Below are 26095 nucleotides of genomic sequence, written 5' to 3' on the forward strand. Positions count from 1 at the left end.
AAAGCTTCTTAAGTGATGTCAGTCATGCATCTTTCTAAGGCTATTGATACCTTTTTGTTAAAAATCCTGATTGTGACTTCTATTCCCTTTGTGCTGGCTGAGTACATATCAGGGGCATCTCCAATATCAGTGATTCAAGCTTGGAAAGTCCCAGGGTGGAGTCAAGAAAAGCTAAGTGCACTGGTCCCTGCTGCATTTCATCTAGCTGAAAATTGATTTGGACTAAATGGCTTAAAAATGTAAACCCAAAGCTGATTATGGTGTAAGATGTTGTTCTACAGGAGGTTGCTGCCCACTCTTGCTGGCTGACAGCTGTGCTGGGCGTGTCAGCAGGTGTAGGGACTCTGAAAGCCTGGAGGAGGCTGGTGGATGAGGCCTGAGAAAGAGTCACTGTATTGACACACTGTGGGTGTCTGCAGCCATGGCGTGACTGACCCACTGCCCAGGTGTTCCTCCTGCAGATAGGTCAGAGATAGGCTGCATTTTGTGGGGTACCACAGTACTCTGCAGTACAAGCACACACAATCACTGTTTGAGACAGATTCTAACCACCTCAATATTATGTTGAGCGGAGTTTCTGGACAATCTGGTTTGTGCGTTTGGGGTTCACTTTCCAAAATGGAGTAGTACCTGAAATGCAGGTATGGCCCCTGGGCTGGAGGTCAGTGCCAGAGTAAGAAAGCTGGACTTGGGAGAGTCCATGCATCACCTTCTGCCCCTTTTCTAAAGAGCTGCATGTTCCTGAGGGTAATTGCTGAGCTATGTGTGAGGTTGTGCCTTGCCTTGCTTACTGGTGCTGTAACAGCTGTTGTGTCTCTGGTACACAGTAGTAAAGTCCATGAACGACAGATAAGCTCTCTCACTTAGCACAAGTCCTAAGGGGGGGGGGGGGGGGGGGACAAGAACTCCAATGAAGACAAATCTGTTCATGTTTACAGCTGCTCAGGATAACTATATTTGCACAAGCAAAAGGGGTACTGGACTGCCTTCTGCTCCACTAGCCTGAGAGTGCCAACTGCTCTGGTCTATATTAAGTCTGTGCAGGCTTGCTCTGAGTCTTGCAGCACATTTCAGGTTCTCCAGACCTTTCCTAGCCTGTCCATATTTATTAAAACTTGGCCAGTGTTTCTATGCATTAAAATCCCCTGGTTTGTCCCTTCACAGCCTTTTTAGTTTATGATGGCAAGAATGACCCCTCGGACTTTTTCCCATTTGCTGTCTGGTTTGGTCTCTGCTGCCCTCTGTGCCTTATGGCTGTTTGCTGTAACTCTGTGATTTTATGCCTAGAAGGGCTTCTTTGTCCTTGGAATCCTCAATAAAGCTTATCTCCAAGGCAAGCTGACCAATTCTCTCCCAGCAGGGGGAAATGTATAAGTAGGCAGCAGATACTGGGATCCAGAAAAAGCAGATGCACCCTGCGTGCAAAGGTACTTTGCCACCCCTGGAGGAGGAGGACTGAAGGACCACTCATGAACTCTCCTTGCAAGCTGCCTCTCACATGGGAGTGGGAACAAAGCCAGTGCAGACCCAGCAGCATGTTTGTTATACCAAGTGCAATGCCGTCTCCTCCTTCCCAACTTGCCCTCGCCGTATGATGGATGTGCTGGAGGCTGGCCCAGCTCATTCTCTTGGGAATAGCCAGGGCAGCTTCCCAGGCCATCAGGGCCTTGCTGAGTTAAGTGAAATAGCAGTGTGTGGGAAGGAAATAAGAGAGGCCCGTAGTTTGGTGTTTACCCAGCATCCCACGTGGGCCTGTAAATGTTGAGGGCACAAAGCTCCTATATAGCAAGCGTTAAGATACAGCTGGTGGGAATGTTTCCATCAGGGCAGCTTTCCACTGCAAATAAATAAATAAATGCTGGCATGGGTAGATTCTGACAAAAGTCTAGACAGGAAAATATTGCTACAACCATAAGGTATTTCAGATGATTTCACAGAAACATTTCACCAAATTAAAGTATGAGAAGCTGTTCAACTCAGTTCTTTTTCTTTTGAAAATAGAGAAGTTTTGCACTCAGCTCCTAAACCTTAACATGTCACAGCAGCTACTGCAAGCCCTACGACACTTAGCTGGGGTTGTCATTACTCAAACTTGTTAGCCTTAGATGTGTTGGTCCTATGTTACCCTAGAGACCATTTGTGACTCATGCTGTGGAAGTCTAGGTATGGGATTCAGGGACCTCCTAAGTCCCTGTACAATCTGATGCTTTATGGAGCTACACTGTAAGGTGTGGGACATGGATGATGTGGAGCTTGGCTGGGTATGTGGTTTGTTTGGTTTGGAAATTTTTTGGTTGTTTGGCTTTGAGGTTTTTTTAGTAAGTTTTTGAAGGGAGGTAGAGGAAGGTATGTTATGTTTCTAGAGTCCTGTTTGGCAGTGTTCCAGATTAGCAGAGCTAGAAAGAGTCGGTAATAGTGAATCCCTTATTCAGTTATAGTTGAATTCATCTAGTCTCTTTCATGCTGAGAAATTACCTGGTTGTAATTTGTATGTTGTATCTGTGCCAGAGGCCAAAATGTCAGCAGGGAAGGGTGTGTATTGGGAGAAGCAAGCAGTGGAAAAATTACAATGAGTCAACAAGGTTGAATTTAGGCCTCCTCACAATGGAAGCCTCGTTTATTAAGCAACTTGATCTCTCCCTGTGAGCTCATATGTGAAAAACAGGTTGAGCCATGTCAGAGGGTGTTGCCCTGTGGAATTTGGAGATAAGGATGCTTTATACCTGCGTGTGCCTCAGAGGCCAGTTACATTCTGCGGCTTCCAGAGGGAAACAAGCCTCCAGAGGAGTACAGTTATTCCATTTTTCTTCTGGTAAGTTTATTGAAAGCAACTTTTGTTTCTTTCTCTCCTCCCCATGCCTCCCTTCAAATCTCAGATTCCCAGACTTTGAGGTGTGATATGTGTGGTTTTCTTCACCAACAGACCCAGGTAGCACTACTGAGACCACAATGGCATGGTGGAAGGCCTGGGTAAGTAGAGGATATACTGACACTCTGAGGTTTTTTGGCGCTGTAATAAGGTACCTTTTAAGTTGTATCAAGCACTGTGTGGGAATGAACAGTTTCCTTTAAAAATCAGCAAGACCTTTTTACTGTTTTTCTGGCTGTAAAATAGCATTCAGCACTTCAAAAACATTGATAAAGGAGGGTGTTGATATGGTTGCTGGCTATAGGAAGAGGAGCAGATCCTACCTGAATCCTTAGCTGAGAGAGGTGCAGGGGGTGTTTATATCCCTGTGTTCATGGGGAGATGGTACCATGCAACAGCAAAGTTACACAGTTGAAGTCTGCAAGCTGTGAGCTCCTTGTCTGCTCCCTTGTCCTGTGGCAGTGAGTTCAGGGCGCTGGCCTGTCCCCAGTTTTGGTCCCCTGCTGTGCTGGCAGGCTGTGGTCACAGAGAAAGATATGGTCAAGCCACAATGTCTATCTTTGGTGGGTTTTTAATATTGCAACAATAATGTGGCTTAAACAGCCTGTCTCTTTGCCAGGAGCCAGAAATGCTGTGTATGTTCTCTTGAAAATGCTTGTGGCTTTGGGAGGAATGTGGCAGGATGGGGAGAAGCTCATGGGGTGTGCTGAGGCAGCACCTGGGGTCTGGCTCAGACCAGGCAGCAGGTAGCCCTGGTGCCACCTCCCCCATCAGCCTTTGTGGGAGGCCAGGTTTACTACCAGGTCTCAAAATATTTTTTTTCCCCAGAAAAATTCAAATTGTAATCTTCCTTCTGAGTTTTCTCTGCCTTCCTATTTCCTTTGGAAGTTTGGTATAATAAAATAGATGTTTTTCTTGAGCTTGGAGTAGCTCTCATTTAATTATTTTCCTTTTGGATGATCTAGTCTCTTCTACCCCCAAGCTGGAAATAATTTGTAAATTAGAATGAGAAAAGCCCTTAAACTCCAGTGATCTCCTACCAGTTGGTGTTGTAGGGGGTGGAGGCATGAGAAGAAAATGAGAGGTCCAAAGAAGGATGGGGAAAAACTTTGGTTTCCTAAACCCTTCATTAAAAAATACAGTTCAAAAGCAGAAGGAATGAAAAAAGGTGTAACTTTCTTAGAAAATACTGACTGAACAAAATGCAAGCAATAACCCAACCTGTCCTCAGATTCCAGATTTTTTAAAAAATCCTATCATTTAGGTTTGGAAATATTTTGGTAGTAAAACTTTTATTCCTTCTTCCTTTCATTTATAGGTAAAACTTTCCACAGCATCAGCTGTAAGATACACTGCTTCTGCTGCTTTCATGCCAATTATTTATATTTACATGAGCACAAATGCCTTGAGTAGTTTCAATTAGTGAGTTGTAGGATTAATTCAGCTGGGAAACAAGACCAAAGTGAACAGGGATTTTCTGAAAGGCTGGTGCAATTGTACTTATGCTGCAACAGCTATGGGCACAAAGAATGAGGTGCATGAGTGAGTCACAAATGTGCTACTCGAGCCAGGAAGGGCCGTAACTGTTTATCGGAATTAGTACCAAAAAAGATCATTGTTTAATTTGTTTCCACTGCCTCCAAATGAAAGCTCAGCTTTGTACTCCCTCTTTCACTGAGTCACCAGGCATGGGTCCAGAATGTTTCGGGGTTTCTTTGCAGGGCCCTTGTATGCAGCTGGAGAGGATTGACCATTCTTTTCAAAGCAAACTCAGATGGATGGGTCTAACCTGCTTCCCAGAGAGGCTGTGGTGGTGCTGGCCATCTTGGCAGAGGGCTAGAAAAGGAGCACTTGGAATGGTCCTCCCAGCTCAGCTAAATTCTTCTATGCCAGTGATAAACTGTTGGAGGTGGGAATGCCACCTGCTCTTTTTTCTGCAGTGACATCTTCACCTCAGCCTTAAACTTGCTGCTCAGTGACCATTGGGATTCAAAGCTGCATCTCTTATGAAGTTTCCTATTGACACCATTTGCTTCACAGCTGCTCTTTTGGCTGGGAGCAAGTTGTGGTGGTGTAAGAGTGTCTCTGTGCTGGCTGTAAAAGCAAACTTCTCCAAGTCTTGCTGATCGCTGAACATGCTGCCTCTCTCAGTACTCCTCATTGTCACTGCTCCATGCAAACGTACCAGCAGTATCCACTGGTTGTCTTTCACATGGGAAGTAAGAGCAGAAGGGATTTGCATCATAGCAGGAGGCTGATGGGTGGCACTTGGTGGTCCATGTTATGTAAGTCAGGTGGGACAACCCTAATGATTCCTTCTGATCTGTAATCTCTGCTTTTTATCTCACTGTGAAGCCATCCCCATTAAAATATTTATCAGGTCATACTGATACCATTAGTTTAATATTAACCCTGCCTCTAAATGCAAATTTATGAGAATATAGTAGTTTCCAACTTAAATATCCTTGCTTCTGGGAAGGAGAAAATTGTGTCTATTATTGTAATAAAGTGATGATGATTCTTCATGCCTACCCACCCACATACTTCCCCTATTGACAGCACCAGCTTGTGATAGATGTGACAATATATTCAAGCCAGTTCCTTGACTACCAACTTTGTTAAATTATGCCTGGGTTCTGGTTGATGGCCCTACTACCTTGTGGTGACTAAAATAAGTTTCAGTGTGTCTTTTATGCCCTGGGATTGATACTGTCAGCACCTCAGGGGTTTGTTAGGAGGATTCTTGTGTAGCTGTATCTGATTCTTGGTACAGGGAAGAACATCAAACCTGCAGTCCTCCAGATGGATCTCTTCCTTCAAAGTAGTCTTTTGACCCAAATCTTTCCAGTGGAGATGCTCCCTTCTTGATACCAGCTGTGCAGAAGTGCAGCAGCAGCTGCTGAAAAAAATGGTCTATGAGAATAAGACAATTTCATGAATTCAAAAAGCTGTCTAAAAATTACCCTGCATCAACCCACTTAGAAATGCAGTATGATACAATAGCATCCATGCTATGAAGGACTGTAATTAAGAGGTAAATAGGAAAGTACAGTCTCTTACAGTCTGTGCTTTTTCTGCCAGACTATCTGACCTCACAACACTCGCAGAACTCTCAGCCATGCTTTGCACTTCATGTTCCTGCCAGTAGCAGAGGCTGGTACAGGCAGGTGGGAGCAGGAAACTTGTGTTCTCTTTGGAGAGAAACTTGCATTCTCTTTTTGCTCTGTTGAGAAACTTCTGGCCAGTCTCTCCTATTTTCTGTGACTTTACCATGTGTAGGCAATAAATAGCATTAATGTACTTTTCAAATACATTTTCTTCAGCTGATGAAAAGCAGTGGTGGAAAGTTGTGTATTTTTCTTCTTCTTTCAGAGTGAAGCAGAGGGCAGGTCCGTGGCAGGTGCTTTACACTTTAATGCTGCACCTGATGCTCAGACTCTGTACAATGCCATGAAAGGGCTGGGTGAGTTGACTCCAACCACATATGTAAATTCTATGTTCTTATAATTGCTAAGTTGAAATCAATTCCGTAGGAAATTTGCATCCAGAGATATCACTTCTTTTTTACTGTGAAAAATTAATATTAAAGTTTCCTCAGTATGTACTTGAGCTTCTGCATAAAGGCACTGAACCATACAAGGTTGTCTGAGTATTCAGATTGGGATTTTGGACCAGTCTCAGCTTATTTTGTGCACTGTATTTATGATTTACTGTTGCTTTCCACAGGGACTGATGAACAAGCTATAATTGATGTCCTAACCAAGAGGAGCAATCTGCAGCGTCAAGAGATTGCCAAATCCTTCAAAGCACAGTTTGGAAAGGTTCTTCCAAAACAAAGCCATATTCAATCACTGGTTTACTGCATGCAGGATGTAGTAAATGGGCGTACACTTTATCCTGAAAGCATGATGCAAACTATATGCAGGTCTTCTGCAAATAAGTAGACTAATATCCATTTATAAGGCCTGTGATGAATGTGTAAAATTAACGTTTGACCATGAAAAAATGTTTTTCACCTAAAGATTGATTTTTTTAAATGCATTTTGACCAGAAATACTTCTTTAAAATCAGTTTTAATTTGAAGTGAAGCTTCTTATTGATTTGAAGCTGTAGCAAAAATTTATACCTGTCTAAGTGACATGTTGAGTAAAATATTGGTTTGTTTCAGGCCTTTTTAAATGTCAAAAAAGTTCAATTTAAAGACTTATTTGATTACTCTTGTATGGAAATTCCATGGTTATCGACAACTGTTTTCCTTTGTCTCTCTTTGTTTCTTTGATAAAATCTTACTTTTATTGGGAAAATTTTTTCACCAGCAGACTGTACCCTCAGCCCTACTGCGACCCTTCCTGGAAAGGGGACTGCCATGCAAAAGCCTAAGAAAGGGGAGGGGGTGGGAATGGAACAAAGAATAAACAGAGCGCTTGCATCCCACTAAAACAGAGAGAGTCCTACTCTAGGAAAACCTGCATTATAGTGACAGGGAAGTCTGAAGTGTATCTTCAAGCAGTCTGCAGTCCTGATTCTGCAAATGTCCTAGGTGCAAGTTTATATGCAGGCTATGGGAATCTCTCTGAAGCTACACCCTTGGTCAGTGCAAGGCCTTCAGCTACCTGGTTCTGCTCAGTGAGTTGAGCAGGGTGGAGGAAGATTTGCTACAGAATTAATTATTGAGAGAGACCGAATATCAAGAAAACAGGGAATGTGTAAGCACCTAGACAAATCCCATTTTGGAGTTAGGTGCCTTTTTCAGTCTCAGGACCTTTTTTGATGAACTATCAACAATGCTGTCATTCAGCTTCATTACTTGGGGATGGAAGCAGCATGTGCAGCAAAATGATCCTGTGGGTCTGTTTATGTAACCATGAGATGATGCACATTTGACAGGATCTGATTGAGAACCTGAAGTCTGAATTGAGTGGCAACTTTGAGAGGCTCATTGTGGCTCTGATGTACTCCCCATTCAAGTATGATGCCAAGGAGCTATATGATGCCATGAAGGTAAGCAAATTGCATGCTGATATTTAAATAATAGCATAAATACAGTGCTAATTTCTTGCACTTGTGCAAGTGTTAATAGCTGGACTGTTACACGGTTAATTTTGTTGTTAGCAGTAGCCTTTGAGAAATACTTAATTGTAGTATTAATATTTTGGGGGAAAATGCTGCTTAAATATTTATGGCTGTAAGAAAGTTTCTGTACACACATGATTCATAGAACCTGGAAAGACAACAACAAAATTAAATTCACACCCAAACCTGCTGCCTTGCTGCCCCAGCTGAGCCATGAAACCTTTAAGGAATCAAGGAGTGGTAGTGCAAGGGCCAGGCTGGGGTCATCTGGGATCCTACCTATTGGTAATGTACCTTTACAAGTTTCAGATGCAGAGTGGTCTGTTAAAATGGTATAAAGATGGACTGACTAGCCAAGCACTGGTCTCCCTGCATTCCTTTAATGCTGTCTATTGTCAAAGATCTGACTCCAGAAAAGCATTGTGGAAATGTAGGGTTATATAAATCATCCTTTACAAATTAGGCACCTTGGTAAAAGAAACCGTGTTCAACCCAAATGTGTTTTGTGTCTCCAGCTTTCATCACGATGGTTTCTTACAGCTCAGCACATAGCCTGACTTTGCTGCCATCCAACTCCTCCCTTCACCATACTTCTCTAGCAGTAAATCACCCTCCATGACTAGATGCCTTTCTCCACCTTTATTTCTCCACTGTGTTTTCTATTATAGGGTGTGGGAACAAGGGAAAGTGTTATCATAGAGATCCTGGCATCTCGGACAAAAGCACAGATCAAGGAGATAATCAAGGCTTACAAAGAAGGTAAGTGCCTGGGGCTCAGATTTCTGTGGTCAGAACACAACAGGAAGGCGTTACCAGCCAGCACTGTCAGCAAGAAAATGGCTTTTCTAAAAGCATTTAACTCTAAAAGCATTGTAACTCTGCTTTCAGCTGGCAAACAGAAAATAGCTATGCTCAGAGAAAATGAAAATCCCTTTCTAGGTCTTCATCCAGCTGCAGCAAAGGGTTAGCAAATTACAAATTTGGTTCAGTTTGGGTAAAGAATATTGTCAGAACCTAAACAAAACTATAGCTGTGCACTTGGCTTTTCTCCCCATTAAATAGATGGGAATTTATCAAATATGTATTTATAAATATTTTATCTTGTTCATCCCTTCAGCTATACCTCTAAAATTAGCTTTGGGTTTATTTCTTGGACATCAGGGGAGCTAGTGACTCAGCTGGATGCAAATGCTGACCTGGGCATCACAGAGGGTGTGAGCTGCTCTCAGCCCTGTTTTTTTTCCTTAATGACCCTCTTGCTCAGTGTCAGGCTATTGTGTGTGCTTGGGTTACTGGTAATGTCTTGACGTATCACCTAAATAAATAACAAATCCTTCCCTTTCCCTTCTCTTTCCCTTGCATAGAATATGGTTCTGATCTGGAACAAGACATAAAATCGGAAACGAGTGGCTACTTAGAGCAGATTCTGGTTTGCCTTCTTCAGGTAATGCTAGAGAAGAGAAGTGAGGGTATAAATAAAGGTCTTCACACTTTTCTCTTCTTTTTTTGGAGAAGACATGCAATAGGAGAGCTAGTACAGTCATGATCACCTGCAGAGACAACCATGTCACTTGGACTGGATCTGTTTCAGCTTTAGTGTGACTGAAGCAGGGAAATCTCTCTCCCTTAGCAGCAGTAAGAGAGCTGGGAACTTACAGCCAGCTCTCCTGCAGAGAGACACCTCACTTTCACATATGTGTAAAGCCAGTGTACTCTGCAAGGGTCTTTAAAAGTGCCACTCCACTAGGATTCACCACTTTTCCAGGGTCTGTGCCCTCAATGCTGAGTGCATTTCATTTACCCTACCACATTTTTGGAATTTTCCTGCCTGGTAGCACAAGAACTGAACAATTTTTTGCTCTGCTTCATATGACTGATTTCAGCACCTTTCAGTGAAGGAGTTAGCACTTGTGCTGTCTGAAATATTACTGCTTGAGTACTCTGCAGAAATAGATAGCTGAGAGGATAATTGATCTTTGATCAGAATGAATGCCCTGATCTTTATTTATGGAAGAATCTTCATGAGACAGAACTGTTACCCTTCTTTTTCTGCTCATAGGGTGAGAGGGACAATGCCACCCTCTATGTGGACACAGCCCTGGCTCTTCAGGATGCAGAGGTACTCTCAAATATATGAGATCACTGATATGCCTGGATTCCCACCTTCTTGAACTTCAGTGTGCTTCAGTGTCAGCAGAGGGTTGGAGTCACAATAATTTGGGGTGCGGTTATCTTTAAGTAACTTGGGGTTTTTCAATTTTGCCTGCACTGCTGAGCTCTGCCATTCCAAAGAGGAGAGATGAGGCCTGGGTTTTGGCTCATCTGCTTTTGATATCTGAAAGTATATGGGTATGGTGGAGTGGAAGAGCAGAGAAAAGGGAGGAAACTCCCAGCGGCTGCAGGGGTTAGAAAGGACAGAGTGGATGTTCCATTTGTTTAGAAGACAGAAAGGTTTTCATAACCAGCTGTTCTAGAAGACTCTGGTTCACACAGTGGTTTCAGTTACTCCAAACCCCTTTACCCCAGCCATGCCTTCAGCCAAGCTCTGATCCTTGATCAGCTGCACACACAGAACAACTCACTAATAACTGTGTGCTAAATTACAGACTCTCTATGCTGCTGGAGAGAAGATACGGGGCACTGATGAGATACAGTTCATCACCATCTTGTGCAAAAGGAGTGCCACACACTTAATGAAAGGTATGGAGCAGAGCCCACATTACCATCACTACACTCCCAAGCCTCCAAAATGAGAAATCACCCTAGTCAAGAAGAGGTGGGGCTATAGATGAGAGACATGAATGGTCAGAAATAAGTACCTGAACTTGTTTTCTAATTCCTGGTCACCCAGTAGCCAAAAGCTGCCAGCAGATTTTGTGAAAGATTATGAAGATTTAGTTCTGCTGAAAATCAAGTGGCTTTTCCAGGAGTCCCTATACAGTGGTGATAACTGGGTAGTTGTTTTTATAAATTCAAGAAGTGAGTGACTGAGTACCATCCTTACTAAGTAGGAGCATGTGGTGAACAGACACGTCCCCTTGGATATGGGTTCCTATGGGGGAAAAAAATCACTAAAAAAATAGCTGGTTATTCGGTGCTGGAGAATCACAGGGTGCAGCCTGCATTTCTGCCCCAGGTCCTTTTGAGGGCATCAGAGGCTGCTGGGAGGGAAGACACAGGCCCTGCTCCAGCTGAGACCTCAGCTCCCCACTGTCCATGCAGCAGAGACGAAACCTTATCATCTCAATGCTTTTGAAGTATAACAGATTTTGTTATATTGCCTGAATCAAGCAGGCATATATAAGTACTGTGTGAATCAGCTGAACCTAAACTGATAAATTTAACCAAAAATAAACCAGATATGCCTGAGCTTTTTCTAAGCTGAGATCCTCTGCAGCTGTTTCTATGCCCTGGAAGCCAGCTCCCCCTTGTGTTTCAAATTCAATCTCCCAAGGTGACTTAAAAAATAAACAAGACAAACAAAAATAGTTGGTCTCTATAGTATTTGTCTGTATCCATCTTTAAGAATTGAATTTCACCTTCTTGTGATAATGCAACCAGTCTTTTGAACCTACTGTGGCACTAAGCAATTTCTTCTGTGCTACAGCCACCTGTACCTATTTGTCTTTAAGATCTGAGTGCAATTATTGCAGCTTTTAAAATTTGTTTTTAATAGAAAAAGTAGTTTGAGTTGAGAAGTTTGTATCCATCTGTCTATTCTGTATTCCATTTCCCCAAAGTGTCTTGAGTATTGATAATCTTGTACGCTGAGTAAAGTTTCTTAAGATGTCTATTGCATTATATAGCCGTTTTCCTTCTTTGTTAGTCCTAGGAAGCTAGGAGTAAAAATAGAGATCTCTGTTTCTGAGCCTTGAAGCATCCAAAGTGTATAAGGCAAGCAATGACCCTGTTGCTGAGCTTTAGTTACTGTAGGAACTCAAATATCTTGGAATCTGTACCTGTATTTTGCTCATATTTTCTCAGTTGTTTTTATTTTAAATTGTGGTTGAAATAATACGCTTCCCCAAATGGTGTTGTCATCATTTTAAAGTCCATGGGCTGTGAACTGCATAGTCCTACATTTAAGCTGATTTTATTTTGGCTCCTAAAGCTAATGACATCAGCAACCACAAGACCAGGTTGTGCCTAACTTTGTTGTCTGTTTTATTTCTGTGGTTAAAGACAGCAATAAAGGGTCATATTGCCACAAAAACTTAAGGTGACAGAAATTACCTCAAGTTAGGGAATTAAGAATCATGAATGGTTTGGCTTTTTGTAAATGTTAACATCCATCTTTGTATCCAACATGATTTCTGATGTTGACTAAAGCCTCCTGAAGCTGGTGCAAATGTGGCCATTGCTTTTGCAGGATCTGTGTGTTCATATTGCCACACAAGTAATGCCTGCAAATACTGGGCACAAGATGCCTCAAGGGTTACTTGGTAAAAAATATAAGTTCTTTGTGTTTCAAATGTAAGTTCTTGTGTTTCAGTGTTTGAAGAATACCAGAAACTGGCTGGCAAGAGCATAGAAGACTCTATCAAGAGTGAAACTCGTGGTTCACTTGAGGATGCCATGCTGGCTATTGGTAAGTGGTGACCTTTCCCTTTGTTTTGTCAGAGTCTGCTGCCTTTTCTTCTGCAGCAGCTGACTTATATCAGATGAATCTGCTTTATAAAGGTGTCTGGTATGAAGTAAGGGGTACCTCTTGGATAAGATAAACTCAGATTCCAGGAGCACACTGAATTAATGAGAAGCATGAAGGATCTGAGTCACTTCCTTCCCTGGGCTGGAATTACCATTGATTCTTACTGAGCTTTTTGTATGCCTAGTGAAATGCACCAGGAACATCCATTGCTACTTTGCAGAGAGGCTGTACAATGCTTTAAAGGTAAGACTCTCCATTGCAACACATTGGTTTTCATATGGACTTAACTTGTAACCTGGCTGCCACCAATTCAAACTAGAAAAGCCAAGGTTTTGGTGAAATTCAGCAGGTTTAGTGCAATTGTTGCAAGTAGTAGCAGAATCCTTTCAAACAGCTTGAGAAGAAAAGTACCCTTTAAGCTCAAGATAACAAGGGAGTCTGGCTTTTCTGGCTTAAGAGTCTGCAAGGAGCCCAGGCCCTTTCTGGAACACAGACAAAAGAGGCTTTTCTAGGCGGTTGTTTATGGTGAAGACTTGCCTTCCATTTAAATAGACTGGAACACAGTATTTTCTTTTTAGGAAGCAATTCTCTCAATGGCAGTATAAAATGAGAGTTTCAAATGGAGTCACATAAGGTATTTGCAGACTGTGCCCCTGTAATACTTAACTGATATGTACAAAATGTCAGCTCTCCAAACCTTTTGGAAAGCTGCGGTAACGGTTTTATTATCAGCGTGACCGTAATTCTCCTGTGAGTGATTAAACAATATTGGTTGAAGCCAAACACTGCCTGGGTGATTCTGCAGAGGGACAGTCTGTATTCAGTACCAACTCCCACCTCTGTAGCATGTTTGCTTTTGTATTTGACTTGTGCAAAATTTGTGCACACCTCCATGGCGGGCTTGTGGTGCTGGCAGTGGCCTCTGGGAGTGGTGTGAGGGTGGGCCCTCCTGAAAGAGTTGCAGATGTTCCACAGAAGAGGTGCCAAGTGGTGTTTGAGAGCTGATTCCTGCTGCCCTGGACTAGTTTGCACAACTTATCCCTTGAACACCAGTAACATCACAGACTGCTGTATCTGTTGTTCCAGGGGGCTGGCACCGACGATGGAACTCTGATAAGGGTGCTTGTTTCTCGAAGTGAAGTTGACCTAAATCTTATAAAGCCTGAATTCAAGCGTATTGCAGGAAAGCCTCTCTCCACTATGATTTCGGTAAGCAGAATCTTGATATGATGTTCTCAGCCATTGCATGTATTCCTAATTTTTCCAGCACTGTGGGATGCTTCCATGGTTGTTTGCAGTAGCAATTTTATTTCTGCTATGATCACAGCTCTCCTTCACTAGGGCTGTTAACAGCCATGTCCTTGAGAGACACATATGTCTGAAAGGTGAGTCAGACCATATGCTCTCTGTGACTTGGACAAAGCAAACCCAAGGAGATACTGCACTAGGATTTTCACTAGGATTTTCTCTGTATCCATGCACTGCATGACATTCTAGATATATCTAAATTAAATGAATCATTCATGTTATACTTATCCTATAGCTGTTACACTGCTGTGCCATTTTCTTCCCTCTCTCTGCCATCCTTAACTACCACAAGCCAGTGCCATCCATATACGTCAAAATAATGCTGGGGTATTTTGTTCCTTTTCCTTTTCCTTTTCCTTTTCCTTTTCCTTTTCCTTTTCCGTTGTTTGAGTTTTTTTTTGCTGCCTTATCCCAGGTGAAAGCCTGGTCTACACTGTGATGAGATAGGTTCAGAAACTGAACCTTGTCAAGGATTACTGTAGCATTGTAGTTTCAGCTCCGAGTAAATGTGCCTCCCCTGTTAGTGCTGAAATGCTGGTTTTTACCATTTGTTCCCAGGACTTTGGGACATTCCTCTGCCCCTGTGCAAATGGCACAGAAGCCCTGTCCTTAGCAGTCCCTATGGCAAGTCTGGTTCTGTAATGAAGGGCCCTTCTTATAATTGACACTGTCAGTGTCTGTCACGCTGATTAATGATCAGTCTTCAAGGGTCTGTACAGAATATTCATTCCTTCTGAGAAGTGGAACTAGCTTTACACCTGTCACCACAAAACATTCAAACGGAGGAAATTTTCTTTACCTAGTGAATATTTTATCTAGCGCTTCTAGACCAAAATGACCATATTTGTGGCTTTTTTAAAAATGCCATGTGTCAGGGCTAAATATACTTTTCCTTTCCTGTAGGGAAGAGGTGCTACATAAATACCCAGGGACAAAAAATCTGAACACAACAGGTTTGCTTGCTGTCATTTGTGCTGACTTTGTGCTGCTCTGTGGGACAGAATCTTGATCAATTGCTCACCTGCATGCCAAAGGAAAAAACTGGACTTGATGAATGTTATTTCAGGTGGTAGCTACAAGCCTCATTTCTCCATTCGCTTTTGATGGTGTGTCAGCTGGCAGCAACTCTGCTGAAGTCTGACTTGCTCTTTCCAAAGTCCTTTTCCTGTGTGAGCATATTCCACAGACTGACAACGTCAGCACTTGGAGCATGCAGAGGAACTTCCACACTCACCTATTTTTTAATATTTTCTCCTGTCAGGAGGATACCAGTGGCGATTACAAGACAGCCTTGATGAATCTCTGTGGCAGTGACTGACAGACTCTAGGAGGAAGATGTTGAAAAGGATACAGAGAGAAGATTGACCGTGAACAAGGGTCTGAAAATGTACTTGTAGAAAATCTTTCAGTTGATCCAAGTGAGGGGGAAAAGAAGATCAAAGTAATGGCTGAGATATCCAAAGCACTCTGAAGGATGTGGATGCTCATTACACATTGAATTCTATCCACTTCCCAAATAGTTTTTCAAACACAAGGGGGAATGTTAATTTCTTGTTTCCATTTTATTCTTTGACATTTTCCTTCTATTTTAACCCATGGTGAAGGATGGCACTTTGACATGGAATTAAAGGCTCTTTTAAATCCTCTATAGCTGTTTCACAAGTCTGAACAACCGTACAAAGCTTGGGCTGCCCTGAAACTGTACTAATTTCACCAGGACCAGCTGGTAGAGTGGGGCCATTTGATGCTTGCAAGATGGGTCTGGGAAGAGTCCCAAATATTAATGAGGCTTTAGGACATGGGTCAGAACCGAGAACTTAGTGCCAGAGGCAGTAGTTTAGCAGCCTTATCTACATAACTTCACAGGGAGCTCCCCAAGGAGCAGTGAATGGCAGAGCCAAGCTGGCTGCAAGCATGTGAAAGTTGAAGGCTGTGTGCCTAATTTCCTTCTTGCTTGTGTGATGGGGAAGACCAGCAAGTTCAGGTCCCCACATCAATGTCAGACTATGGGGGAATCAAAACTGGCATGGATGATTTGGTTTTGGTGAATACAGGATACCCTGCCCACGGGAGCAGACAGGTTGGTGTCACAGTAACTTCTCAGCAGTCAGTGGACTCCTTCCAAAATTGCCTCCAACCCCCATGACTGCACCACCAGGGGGCTGAGTTAAGCCCCAAATGTGGACAGTGATAAAGAGAGAACAGTCTGAGAAGTTTGAGACGTTCGGGTCTGCCTTGACCACTGGTTCTCCATGCTTAAAGCAATCCTTTAAATGTGTAGTTACAAAAAGGTTTTCAGTAAATGTGTTCAGTAAAGGAGCTTTTCTGATCAAGTGAATGAACTTTTTGGCTGAGGGGTGCTCCCTTCCTTGCACTGCTGAGATTAGCAGGAATCAGTGCTCTGAGAGTGGCAAATTCAAAAGGTCTTGGTGAGTCCAGGACACAGACAAGGGTCCTGGGGTCAGGGTATCAACACACCTCAAGTGAGCACGAAGAGGAGGAGGTTTCAGTCTCTGTCCCTTTAAGTGCTTCTCTTTTCAGTGATATCCCAGTTTCTCACCTGGTCTCTGGCTGAGCATCAGGGTGGGGGTTTTTCTCTCGGTTTTTGAGGGACATGGGCCACCTGTGGGCACCACAGGACGGGGACTCGCATGTCCCTTCTGCTGGTCCCACTTGTTTTTTCACAGCCACTTGTTCTAATTGACACCGATGATCAGGCTTCCCCGTTTCGTTTTGGTTTGGGTTTTTTTGAGTCTGTTCGGGCCTGCGAGTGCCGTGCGGGGGCTGCGGCCGCGGCGAAAGCCGCGCTGACACCTCGCTGTGCTGGGGCCCGCCTGCTGCACCCGGCGGCGGCACCGGGCAGGCCGGACAGCCCGGGGCAGCCCGGGCACGGCCTCCGTGAGAGCCAAGAGGAACGGGCGGGATGTTCCCCCTTGCCCCCTTCGCTGTCCCTGCCAGCCGCCGCAAAGCCTGGCACGGAGGGCTGCGTTCCCTGTCCCTCGGGGAGCCAGCTCCGGGGCTCTCAGCCCACAGGCCTCGGCATGGCTACGGGCTCTGCAGCGAGCCGCTCCTCCGGCCAGAGTCGTGTGAGGAGGCTTTACTGAACGCCCATTCTGGTGCGTTCGGTGTGTATTATTTTGGAAAACCCAAATGGGAATTTGTGTCTGCCTGAGCAGGAAACAGGAGTGATTTACACCGCTGCGCCCACAACACTCCTGTTTCCTGGAGCTGGACAGGCAGCAAGTGAAAAGCAATCCCAGCTTTGAGGGACCTAAAGTCTGACTAGAAAAGCCTAATGAAAGCTCAGCTCTTCAAGCATATTTTAGTTCGGAGTTATGTGACAATTACACAAAATCACTTGTGCTTATATCGCCCCAGAGCTCCCGTTGTTGTTATTGTTACCACGTTACTCAGGTCAGAGGTTGGCTTTTCTTGTTGGCCTGTGCTTAGTGCAGTGGGTGTGGATTAGAGCTGTTTCACTGTGATTGTGATCCCAATTTATTAATAACAGCTTGGGAGATGTAAAGTGAGTTGCCAGAATGCTCACAGGAGATCAGTAGTAAAGCTGGAAAGAGGAACAACCAGGGGAAGCTGATTCTATCACTGTAATTGCAGGGAAACAAAACAATTGTAAAACATCAATGAAGATTTAATTACATATTGATTGCTGCTAAAATGTTCCCTGGGTGAACAGGTGCTTTAATAAATCAGGATCAATTCCTAAGCTGTTCTAACCAGTCTTTTCTATGTGCAAATATTGACTTAGGGCCTTTCTATTCATTCACAATTTTATTAACGTGATTTTATTGCACAAAAATCAAGATAAAAGCTTGGCAAGGAAAAAGTAACAGGAGCAATGTAAAAAATGCTCAGGACTGGTGCAGGCCTTCTGCTGCCTATTTTCAGTCTTTTTCTTCCTCCTGTGCTCAGAAAGACCCATGTGCAGGGAGTCTCCAGGGACAGCACTAATGCCACCTTGCTGTGTTCCCCGGGTGGCTGCCGTGTGTCCCGAGACGCAGCAGGAGCAGCAGGAGCTGTGCTACAGCCTCGGGGTGTGGGTATGTCGGCTCTCTGCTCAGCTCACACCCAGGTGTACCTAGGAATAGCTGTCTCCAGCTGTTAGCTCTGTTCCTGAGACCTGGAAAACTAACAGAAGTCTGTCCCAGATAGGATGCTAATGCATACTTCATGTTTAACCCCTGAGAGTGTCTGTTGCAGAGAAAGCTGACCTCATTTAGTCTTGCTTAATTCTCCCAGAAATCCAGAGCAGATGTGACCTGAAACCCAGGAGGGCAGCCACAGGCAAGCAAAGGCCCTGCTTCTTAAGAGCTGTGTCATCACTGTGACTTCTGGAGAGAAGAAGAAAAGATTGGATTGCTTTGGCTTCATTTGTATTTCTATTTTGCAACAGTTTGGAGTAATTTTTGGATAAAATATGTTTAAGTGTTCAAACTGATGCTACCTTCCTGACTGTTCTTGTCAGGAAGTGGAAGAGGAGAATAGCAGATATCTTAGTCAGGCAAAGTGGGAGATCTCTTTACCATCTCATGTTAAAGAAAGTGTTTCAAGGGCTGGAAATAATCTGAGAAAGATGTTCAGTCTTCCTTTTCCCCTGCGGTTTGCTCAGCAGCACACAGCCTGGCTGCTGTTGAGCGGGGCTGGGGTGGGGCCGGGCCAGAGCCTGGCCTGAGGCACCAGACACTGGGGCATCTTTGAGGCTGCCCAGCCAGCCCTTCTCTGCCGAGCTGAGGTGGGGTTGCCAAAACATTGAACAGCACAGTGTGTGGCCCGGGGGAAGGGAAGTGGGTTGTGCTACCATGGATGGCTCCACTATTTGTTCTGGGGTGGGCTGAAGAGAGGCTCAAGGGCAGAGCACTCTCACTCCTGGGCAGATGGGAGCCCTCCTGAATGGAAACTGCTGATTATTTTTTATTCTTAAATTAATAAATTAATGGTAAATTAGTGTTGATGTATTAATGTAAAATGCAATTTTTAAATACTGCTTGCCACAGATATCCAAGTGGGATAATGAAGTCTCCTTGTGTTATGGCTTATTGGCTGGCTATCTTGAAGCAGCCTGTTTTTCTGGCAAGGTGCCCATCTGATCATAAAATATACACCTTCCTCAGGGATTACTGTGTGGAATCTCCTTTGCTGGGAAGATAGCAGCAAATTGTAAGATGCTAAGATGGGAGTATGCCAAAGACCTGTCAGTCCTTCTTTCAACTTCTGCCGTGAATCCAAATGCCTGAGCTGACTCCAAAGACTCTTCACTTCTCTAGTGTCCGGGGTCAATAACTGCAGAACATCCCCATGCCTGGGATGCTGCAGCACCAAGAGATGTTTTGCTTGACACAGCGCAGCAAGCTCTTCTCCTCAGACCTCATGCAAACAAGGTCACTCCAATTCACCATCTCCCCCCGTCACTGCAAACTGGCACTGTATCCCATAATACTTTGCATTCTTCCAGTTGCAAAGAAATACTTATGGTGATAATTTTCTGTGATATAGAAATCATATGATACATCCAAGAATAGTCCTGAGAAACCTTTTCTGCATTTTGGCTAGATTAAAATATTTATTACAAAGGAAACACAGATGTCTGCAGGTTCTGTACATGCAGGAACCTAACATTTGGAGAAATAAATAGCTCTGGATCACACAGAGGAACCAGTACTGTTCTTTCTGTGGTAATAAAGAACAGGATATGTTGTAGGCACAATATTATTAATAAATAGTGAGCAATGCAATATGAATCTGTAATTCAATTTAGGATTTCAGCTGAAATTGCTCTTTGGAATTATAGATGGCAGTGAGCTCTGAAATTGAATTACAGTCCAAACAGGAACTGAGTCATGTGTAGCAATGGTCTAGGGAAGCATAGACTCACAGTCAGCACTGGGCAAAATATTATTGGCAGTACTATATTCACAGAAAAGAAAGGCATTTGGTGGACATAAATGAAATTTAACTGATCTTATAAATTGATGTCAGGCAGAAAAACGGGGGGAAATAAAAGTCAGCATTTACATCTATTGATTTTAAAATGGCAACTTTATTTTTAAAGCTGATTCAAGCTGAAAAACAATTATCAAAAGCTTTCATTAATCTGAATCTTAAACATGACGTTTTGGAGGGGAAAATTTTAATATTCAGTTTGCCTGAGAACATAATTTTACTTTCTGAAATATCTCCTGAATTTCTATTTTAGTTTAAGCCAGAGAACCACAGTTTCCCCTTCATTCCTCAGTTTAGCCACTGAGCTGAAAGGTCCCTTGTTATTTTAGCCAAAATAAAGGCTGATGTTTTTCAAAAAGGAGGGGAGAGTCATTGCTTTAAATGTCACTAGCAATCTTCTCTAACAGAAGAGGTCAGTGTTGGGGGTCTAATTTCTGAGTTTAAACGGATCCCCAAAGGTTCAAACAAGAAATAGGAAAAAAAGGAAAAGTACAGCTACAGCTGATGTCCATTTCTAGCCTTGCCAGAACTGAAACAGCAGCACAGGTTGCCCAGAGAGGTGTTGGATGTCCCATCCCTGGGTCCATTCAGGTTGGACGGGGCTCTGAGCAACCTGATCTGGTGGAAGATTTCCCTGCTCATTGCAAGGGGGCTGGACTGGATGGCCTTTAAAGGTCGCGTCCAAATCATTCTGTGATTCTGTGGTAAGTTCACTTGTTCCTCACTGCTTGTCCTCCTTCTGGGACTGAAAGAAAACCCCTGCACAAGACGGTTTTCTGCTTTGCAGACATGATAGCTCTGGATTTCTAAGCCACAGCTGTGTTACCCTGAGTAATGTGCTGTATAAAAGCCACATAGAGATAAATCTTTGGGACTGTCTGTAATGAGGCTAAATTGATTAATTTCAGGAAAGTGTTTAAAATCCATTATAGAAGCTGTTAAATAAGTAGAATTTTCAAGCAATAAAGCACAAGATGGGGTTCTTCTGAAGCACCAGGTATTGTCTACAGTTAAATTGGTAAGCCAATATGATGTACTTTTTAAGCACCACAGTAAGTCTATAGGTTCTCTCTCTTTCTCTTTCATCTAAATCATCCTGTAAGAAATCCACAATCACACTGATTGTCTCCATTCCTGCCAATCTGGAAAGAATGGTCAGAGAAGGCAGGATACTGAAAACCAGGCTACCTTCAGAGAAGAGCTTGACAAGATCATATGTCTTTACATTTGTAATATATTTTCTAACAGCTGGCTCCCAAATAAAATTACATCAGACAAAAACTTAGAAGAACTTTGGGTTTTGATAGAAGATAGGATGAGTAGTGTCTTTTTACATCAGCCACTAGGCATTGCAACTTTTTTTCTGGTCTCCTGGTGAACTTTTTGCATGGTTCTAATGATAGGTCATAACTACTTTGTTGAATGTTTCAGTGACAGTAAACACAGCAAAAATAATTGTCTAGAATACATTGTTCCTTAAAACTCTCTCACTAGTTTAGGAAAATTGTGGCTAAAAACTGTGGCATTTGGATGACCTCCCTTTTGCTGTTCTCCAGCTAATACTAACACTCAAATCTAGTATAAATAAAGGCAAACATTAGTGATAATAAACTCTCAAACTCAGTCACTGGTTTGTTTATAGCTAGGTTGGTACTTGAGGGATCCAGTGCAATTTAAAAGGCAATAAATTGAAACAAACTCACTTGTTTTGGAGGCTGTTTATGAACCCTTTTAATTTGGTGTCATATTTATTTGGGGAAAATTAGATTATCCTATTCATTAGATGCTGTGGCCAGTGATGAATGGAACAACATTCCACATCAATGGCATTAATTGAATCCTCGCAAGCACAGATAATACTCCTGCAGGAAACAGGAGAAGATGGAAAAGTTCTCCAAAGTAGGTCTGCAAATACTGCAGGGATGAGGGAGCACTACTGGACAGCCAAGATAGTTGGCAGCAGTTGAATGCTTTTCATTTTTATGTGAGACTACTTAAAGAGTCGTTACGCTCTTTGGGCATACAGTTAAAATTGATCTCCGTGGTGCTCTGGGCACCATGTATCTGACACAGAACCAAGGAGGGAGTACAGGTCTCCTAAGCTGCAGGCTTGTGCCATAACTAAAGATTTTGCCTCAGGGGAGATTTATTTCAGAGGGAAACATAATCAAAAAGACTGACAGGCCTTTCAGCAAAACTGATTTAAATCTTGGGTTTGTAAAGATACCCTGATGATTTTCTCCTAGCTCATCAATAATACATGCTTGGGTCTGTTGAGGATTTCTCAGAAATGTGTCATTCTTCCAGGGAGCATGTCCTATTGATAGAGCCATAAGCCACTGCCAATTAATTAGGGCATAATGCACTGTTCAAAAATGAGCATGAGCTTTTCGTGCCAGTCCTCTTTGATTCATGCCTCCACTCTGATTCATGCCAGTTCTCTTTCAGATGAGCAGCTGTTTGATATGAGAAAATTACTTTATTGCCCATGAAAGGTGAAAACCAGCCTGAGACATTGATGGGCTTTGGTGCAAAGAGAGTAGAATCTTCATCAAAATCTCAATTTCCTGCTTGCTTCCTATGGAAGAAGCTTTGCTCTCTCACATCTCAGTGGCACAAAGCAGTGAACAGTGGCAAACTAGGTTGAAGCAACAGTGCCCTGAATGTATGGGATCTCCCCAAGACCCCTGATATGACCTGTGAAGTCCCTGTATTACTGATGGATCCTTCCCATCACTGATGTGCTTCCAGTCAACAGGCAAGGGGCAGGTGTCCTCAGCAGTGTGTGCACCTGAACAGTTCTCCTGTGAAATTCAGGAACAGTAGTTGGAGGGATTTTTCCTAAAGGTTCATGCCCCAGACAATCTTGCTGGTAAAACAAGAGCAGGAGGGCAGCACGTGTCAGGAATGGTGATTACTCATGCTTAAAAAAGGAGGTACCAGAACAGGCCACTGGGAATAGTGGTGACTCTGAGCTCTCCCACAGCATGTCTTCTGCCACAGGCAGAGGGCTGGAAGGCAGGAAGCAGTTCCTCATTTTACTGAAGCAGAAACACTGGGGAGTGACCAGTTTGGGGTCAGCAGTGGAACAGCTGGGATTAGCATGCAGTTCATCAGAGCCCCAGACAAATCACCCACCTGACAGCTCTATGTCTTCTCACTGCCTGTGCTGGGCTATATATTTTTTCTGACCCGCACTCTCAATGTTGCAGTCCTAAGAAAGTGCTCTCAGCCAAGGTCTCAATGAGGTTAAAGCAGTAATATCCAGAGAGGGAGTAACAGGGGCATCTATAAAACTAACCATTTCAGAGCACTAATTTCATCAGCAAGCAAATTGCAAATATTGTATCTAAGAACATTTCCAGCCATCTGCAGGAAGGGAATGTCACAGTGCTTGAAAGGCATCTTGTATTTATGATTGTGTCTTGCTGATATATAAATCTGGCACAGTGAGTTTTGGATGTCATTATGATAATCATGCAGAAGAAACTTACCTTGCTTGGGAGATATTTACACACCACCTTTATTGTGGTATGTCAATAATTCCTTGTGTGTGTAAAATCCTGCTACATTTCACCTCTGTTTTTGAGTCTTGAAATGAGTGAATACAGAGACTATTGCTAATCCCTACAGCAGGACTTGACTGTGCCTGTTGTCACACTGTAAAACTGTGATCCTGCAAGGAGCAAAACTACTGCGTCCAAGGCTGATACTCTGCCAAATGTATCTCCTTCTTATTGTGGTTCCAGGTAAATATTTATAGTCTCAAACCACTTTCATCAGACTCAGTCCTGAGGTGACATGAGTCTAAGTTGAAATTCTCCCTTCCTAGAGCTGGAGATTGTGACAGGCACCAGATCTGCACTGCTGGAAGGAAAATAATTTTTATAAAATATACAGGGCAAGATTCACTACGTGGTACAGTTTGGTTTGGTTTTTGATGCTCCCTGAAACAAGCAGTGATGTTTGAGCTCTAAAGGAACCTACCACCCCATTGGATAGAGAATTTGCCTTTCAGTCTACTTGGAACCAGCATTTGATGCTTGTTGCTCCCTGGGAACTGAGTTTTGATGTTTTGACTGTCTCACACAACTCTAAACCATCTGTATTTGTAACCAATGTTTTTCAGAGATTTGCATATGGTGTAAAAATAAATTTATTTTTGCTTACCTTTTTCCTCCTGTGCAAAGGTGACTTGTAAGAACCTGACATATGAAGCTACCTGATGAGGTGGGAATGTAACAACCTGCAAGCTCTCCCTTCCACTTACCTGTTAAACAGTTATATGTGTGCATACAGACAGGAGGTTTTGTGAATTGTGAGCGAAGGAACTTGGAATTTGACACCAGCACAGGTCCTACACCAGCAACAGCCAGCAGCCTTTTAAAGAGCAGCCAAAATTATTTTTAAAAATACTTGTTTGTGAGTCAGTTTAATGAAGGACATTGTCCCACTAATCCCCGTTATAACCCTTGTTATGACACTTCCCTCACCTGATGATCAGTGGAGACATTATATTGTGAAGTCTTAAAAAAATTATGCTGACACTGACGTCTTTCCAAGCATAACATTTCTGTCTTGAAGACAGGGTGAAGTTATTACATCCAGGCTTAAGGCTAAATAATCCCAGGGGTCAAGACTGAGCTTGCAATGTAACTGTTAAGATATTATCCATTTGCTTCTAGAATAAACTGGTTGACGAAAACACACTTCTGTTTCTTGATAATTTTAGCATGCAGCTATCAGTGAGACCTTGATGTAAAGGGAACAGAAACTCTACCCCAGAAATAGCTCACTTTAGAAGCATTTATTAACATAACAGTCTGGACTCCAGTCCTGGTAGACAATTTGTCTGGACATATTCAATGCTAGGACTGAGCACTATGGATTTTTTCACACTTCTCTTGGATTTCTGGGGTCCAGTTAACATGTTCTTGAGATCACAACCTATGGTTGGAGCAGAGAGCTGCATAAAACTTTCTTCTCCCACTGACTTTAGTAAGAGGTGTAGCAGCTAAGCACCTCTAATAAATAAATGTACATGTATCAGGTGCTTGTCATAGTAAATTGACAGAAGTTGATGCTGAATCCCAGTATTTTGAAGGGACACAGTTGGATCCCTCACTGCAAATCCTGGCAGATCACCGGGTCCTGCTTTTCTGTGTTTTGCCTGCCCTATATGCAACACAAGATCTGTACTATGAAAAGCCTAACAGATTTTCATGTGAATATGAGAACAGAGTCCTAGAGGTACTTTCCCACTTTGCAATCTTGACCATGCTCCAAGAGCTGAGCCTCTCTCATTGTTTAGGGCAGAGGCTGGATGGTTATGCAGTATGAAATCTGCTTTTCCTGCTCTGATGCTTCTCTTACACAGGCTATGATACAGGCTATGTGATCAGAAGATATTGCTGTTACCTGTGGACACTAGAAGGGTTTTTTAACACTGATGTGTTAATTAAGGGTATCTTAGAGCTGCAGTTGTCAGATTGGAGATACTGGTGACATACAAACTGTGGCTAGATCATAAACTCTGTATGTCTCTGTATGTGCTCCTGTATGTACTCTGTATGTGCTCTTCCCAGCAGAGATGATCTACAGGGATAACTCAAGAGGTGAAACAGGTTGAAGAGAGTTCAAATAAGCAGCACACAGTCACTCAGTCTCCATGAGCAGAAGAGCAGAACCATGAACACAAACAAAACTTTGCCACCAGGCTTAGCACCAGGCCTCCCAAAATCTGAACCCAGCTCTCTGAAAAAAATAGAAAGCCCAGTTCATGCAGGCTGAGGTCCTAATTCAGACATAAAGTTTCTTCTAGTCTTTCATGCCCCTTCCCAAGACAACCACTGTAATAATATTTCTGTCACAGCAGCAGGAGGATCAGGGTTCAATTTTCCAAAGGCATATGAAGCAGAAAGGAAAATTTGCCTCAAATTATGAAGCTCTAACAGAAGTCTGTTAAAGAAAGGCCTGTTAAAGAAAACAGGCATTACCTTTTCTAGTGTAGTAATGAAAATGTTAGCTTTTGTCTGTCCTACAAGAGTGCTATTGATAGGACAATACTTTGACCTTTATACTGTGAGACAAAACACTGTTTGGAGAAAAAAACAGCAGATTCACCTGATTAGTAGACAGCATTCTTAAGGTTAATTCCAAATTAAGAGGTTCCTTTGAAAATGAGATCCTGAGTTAAGGACAAAATTCTCAGCAGTCATGGAATCAGCAATTAAAATCTA

General features: G+C 42.9%; 1 protein-coding gene across 1 annotated transcript; it reads left to right on the plus strand.

Moving 5' to 3' along the window:
• The first annotated feature begins 2636 nt into the window (after positions 1-2636).
• LOC128791619 (annexin A8-like) lies at positions 2637-15546 on the plus strand. The gene is made up of 13 exons (XM_053949405.1): positions 2637-2812; positions 2924-2970; positions 6242-6332; positions 6596-6690; positions 7757-7870; positions 8611-8701; positions 9307-9386; positions 10002-10061; positions 10549-10642; positions 12435-12530; positions 12775-12833; positions 13677-13799; positions 15160-15546. Exons 1-13 carry the CDS (start codon positions 2674-2676, stop codon positions 15214-15216), a joined length of 1146 nt encoding a protein of 381 aa, XP_053805380.1. The 5' UTR covers positions 2637-2673; the 3' UTR covers positions 15217-15546.
• The last annotated feature ends 10549 nt before the right edge of the window (positions 15547-26095 follow it).

The sequence above is a fragment of the Vidua chalybeata genome, chromosome 8, assembly GCF_026979565.1.
Source record: "Vidua chalybeata isolate OUT-0048 chromosome 8, bVidCha1 merged haplotype, whole genome shotgun sequence".
NCBI classification, from domain to species: Eukaryota; Metazoa; Chordata; class Aves; order Passeriformes; family Viduidae; genus Vidua; species Vidua chalybeata.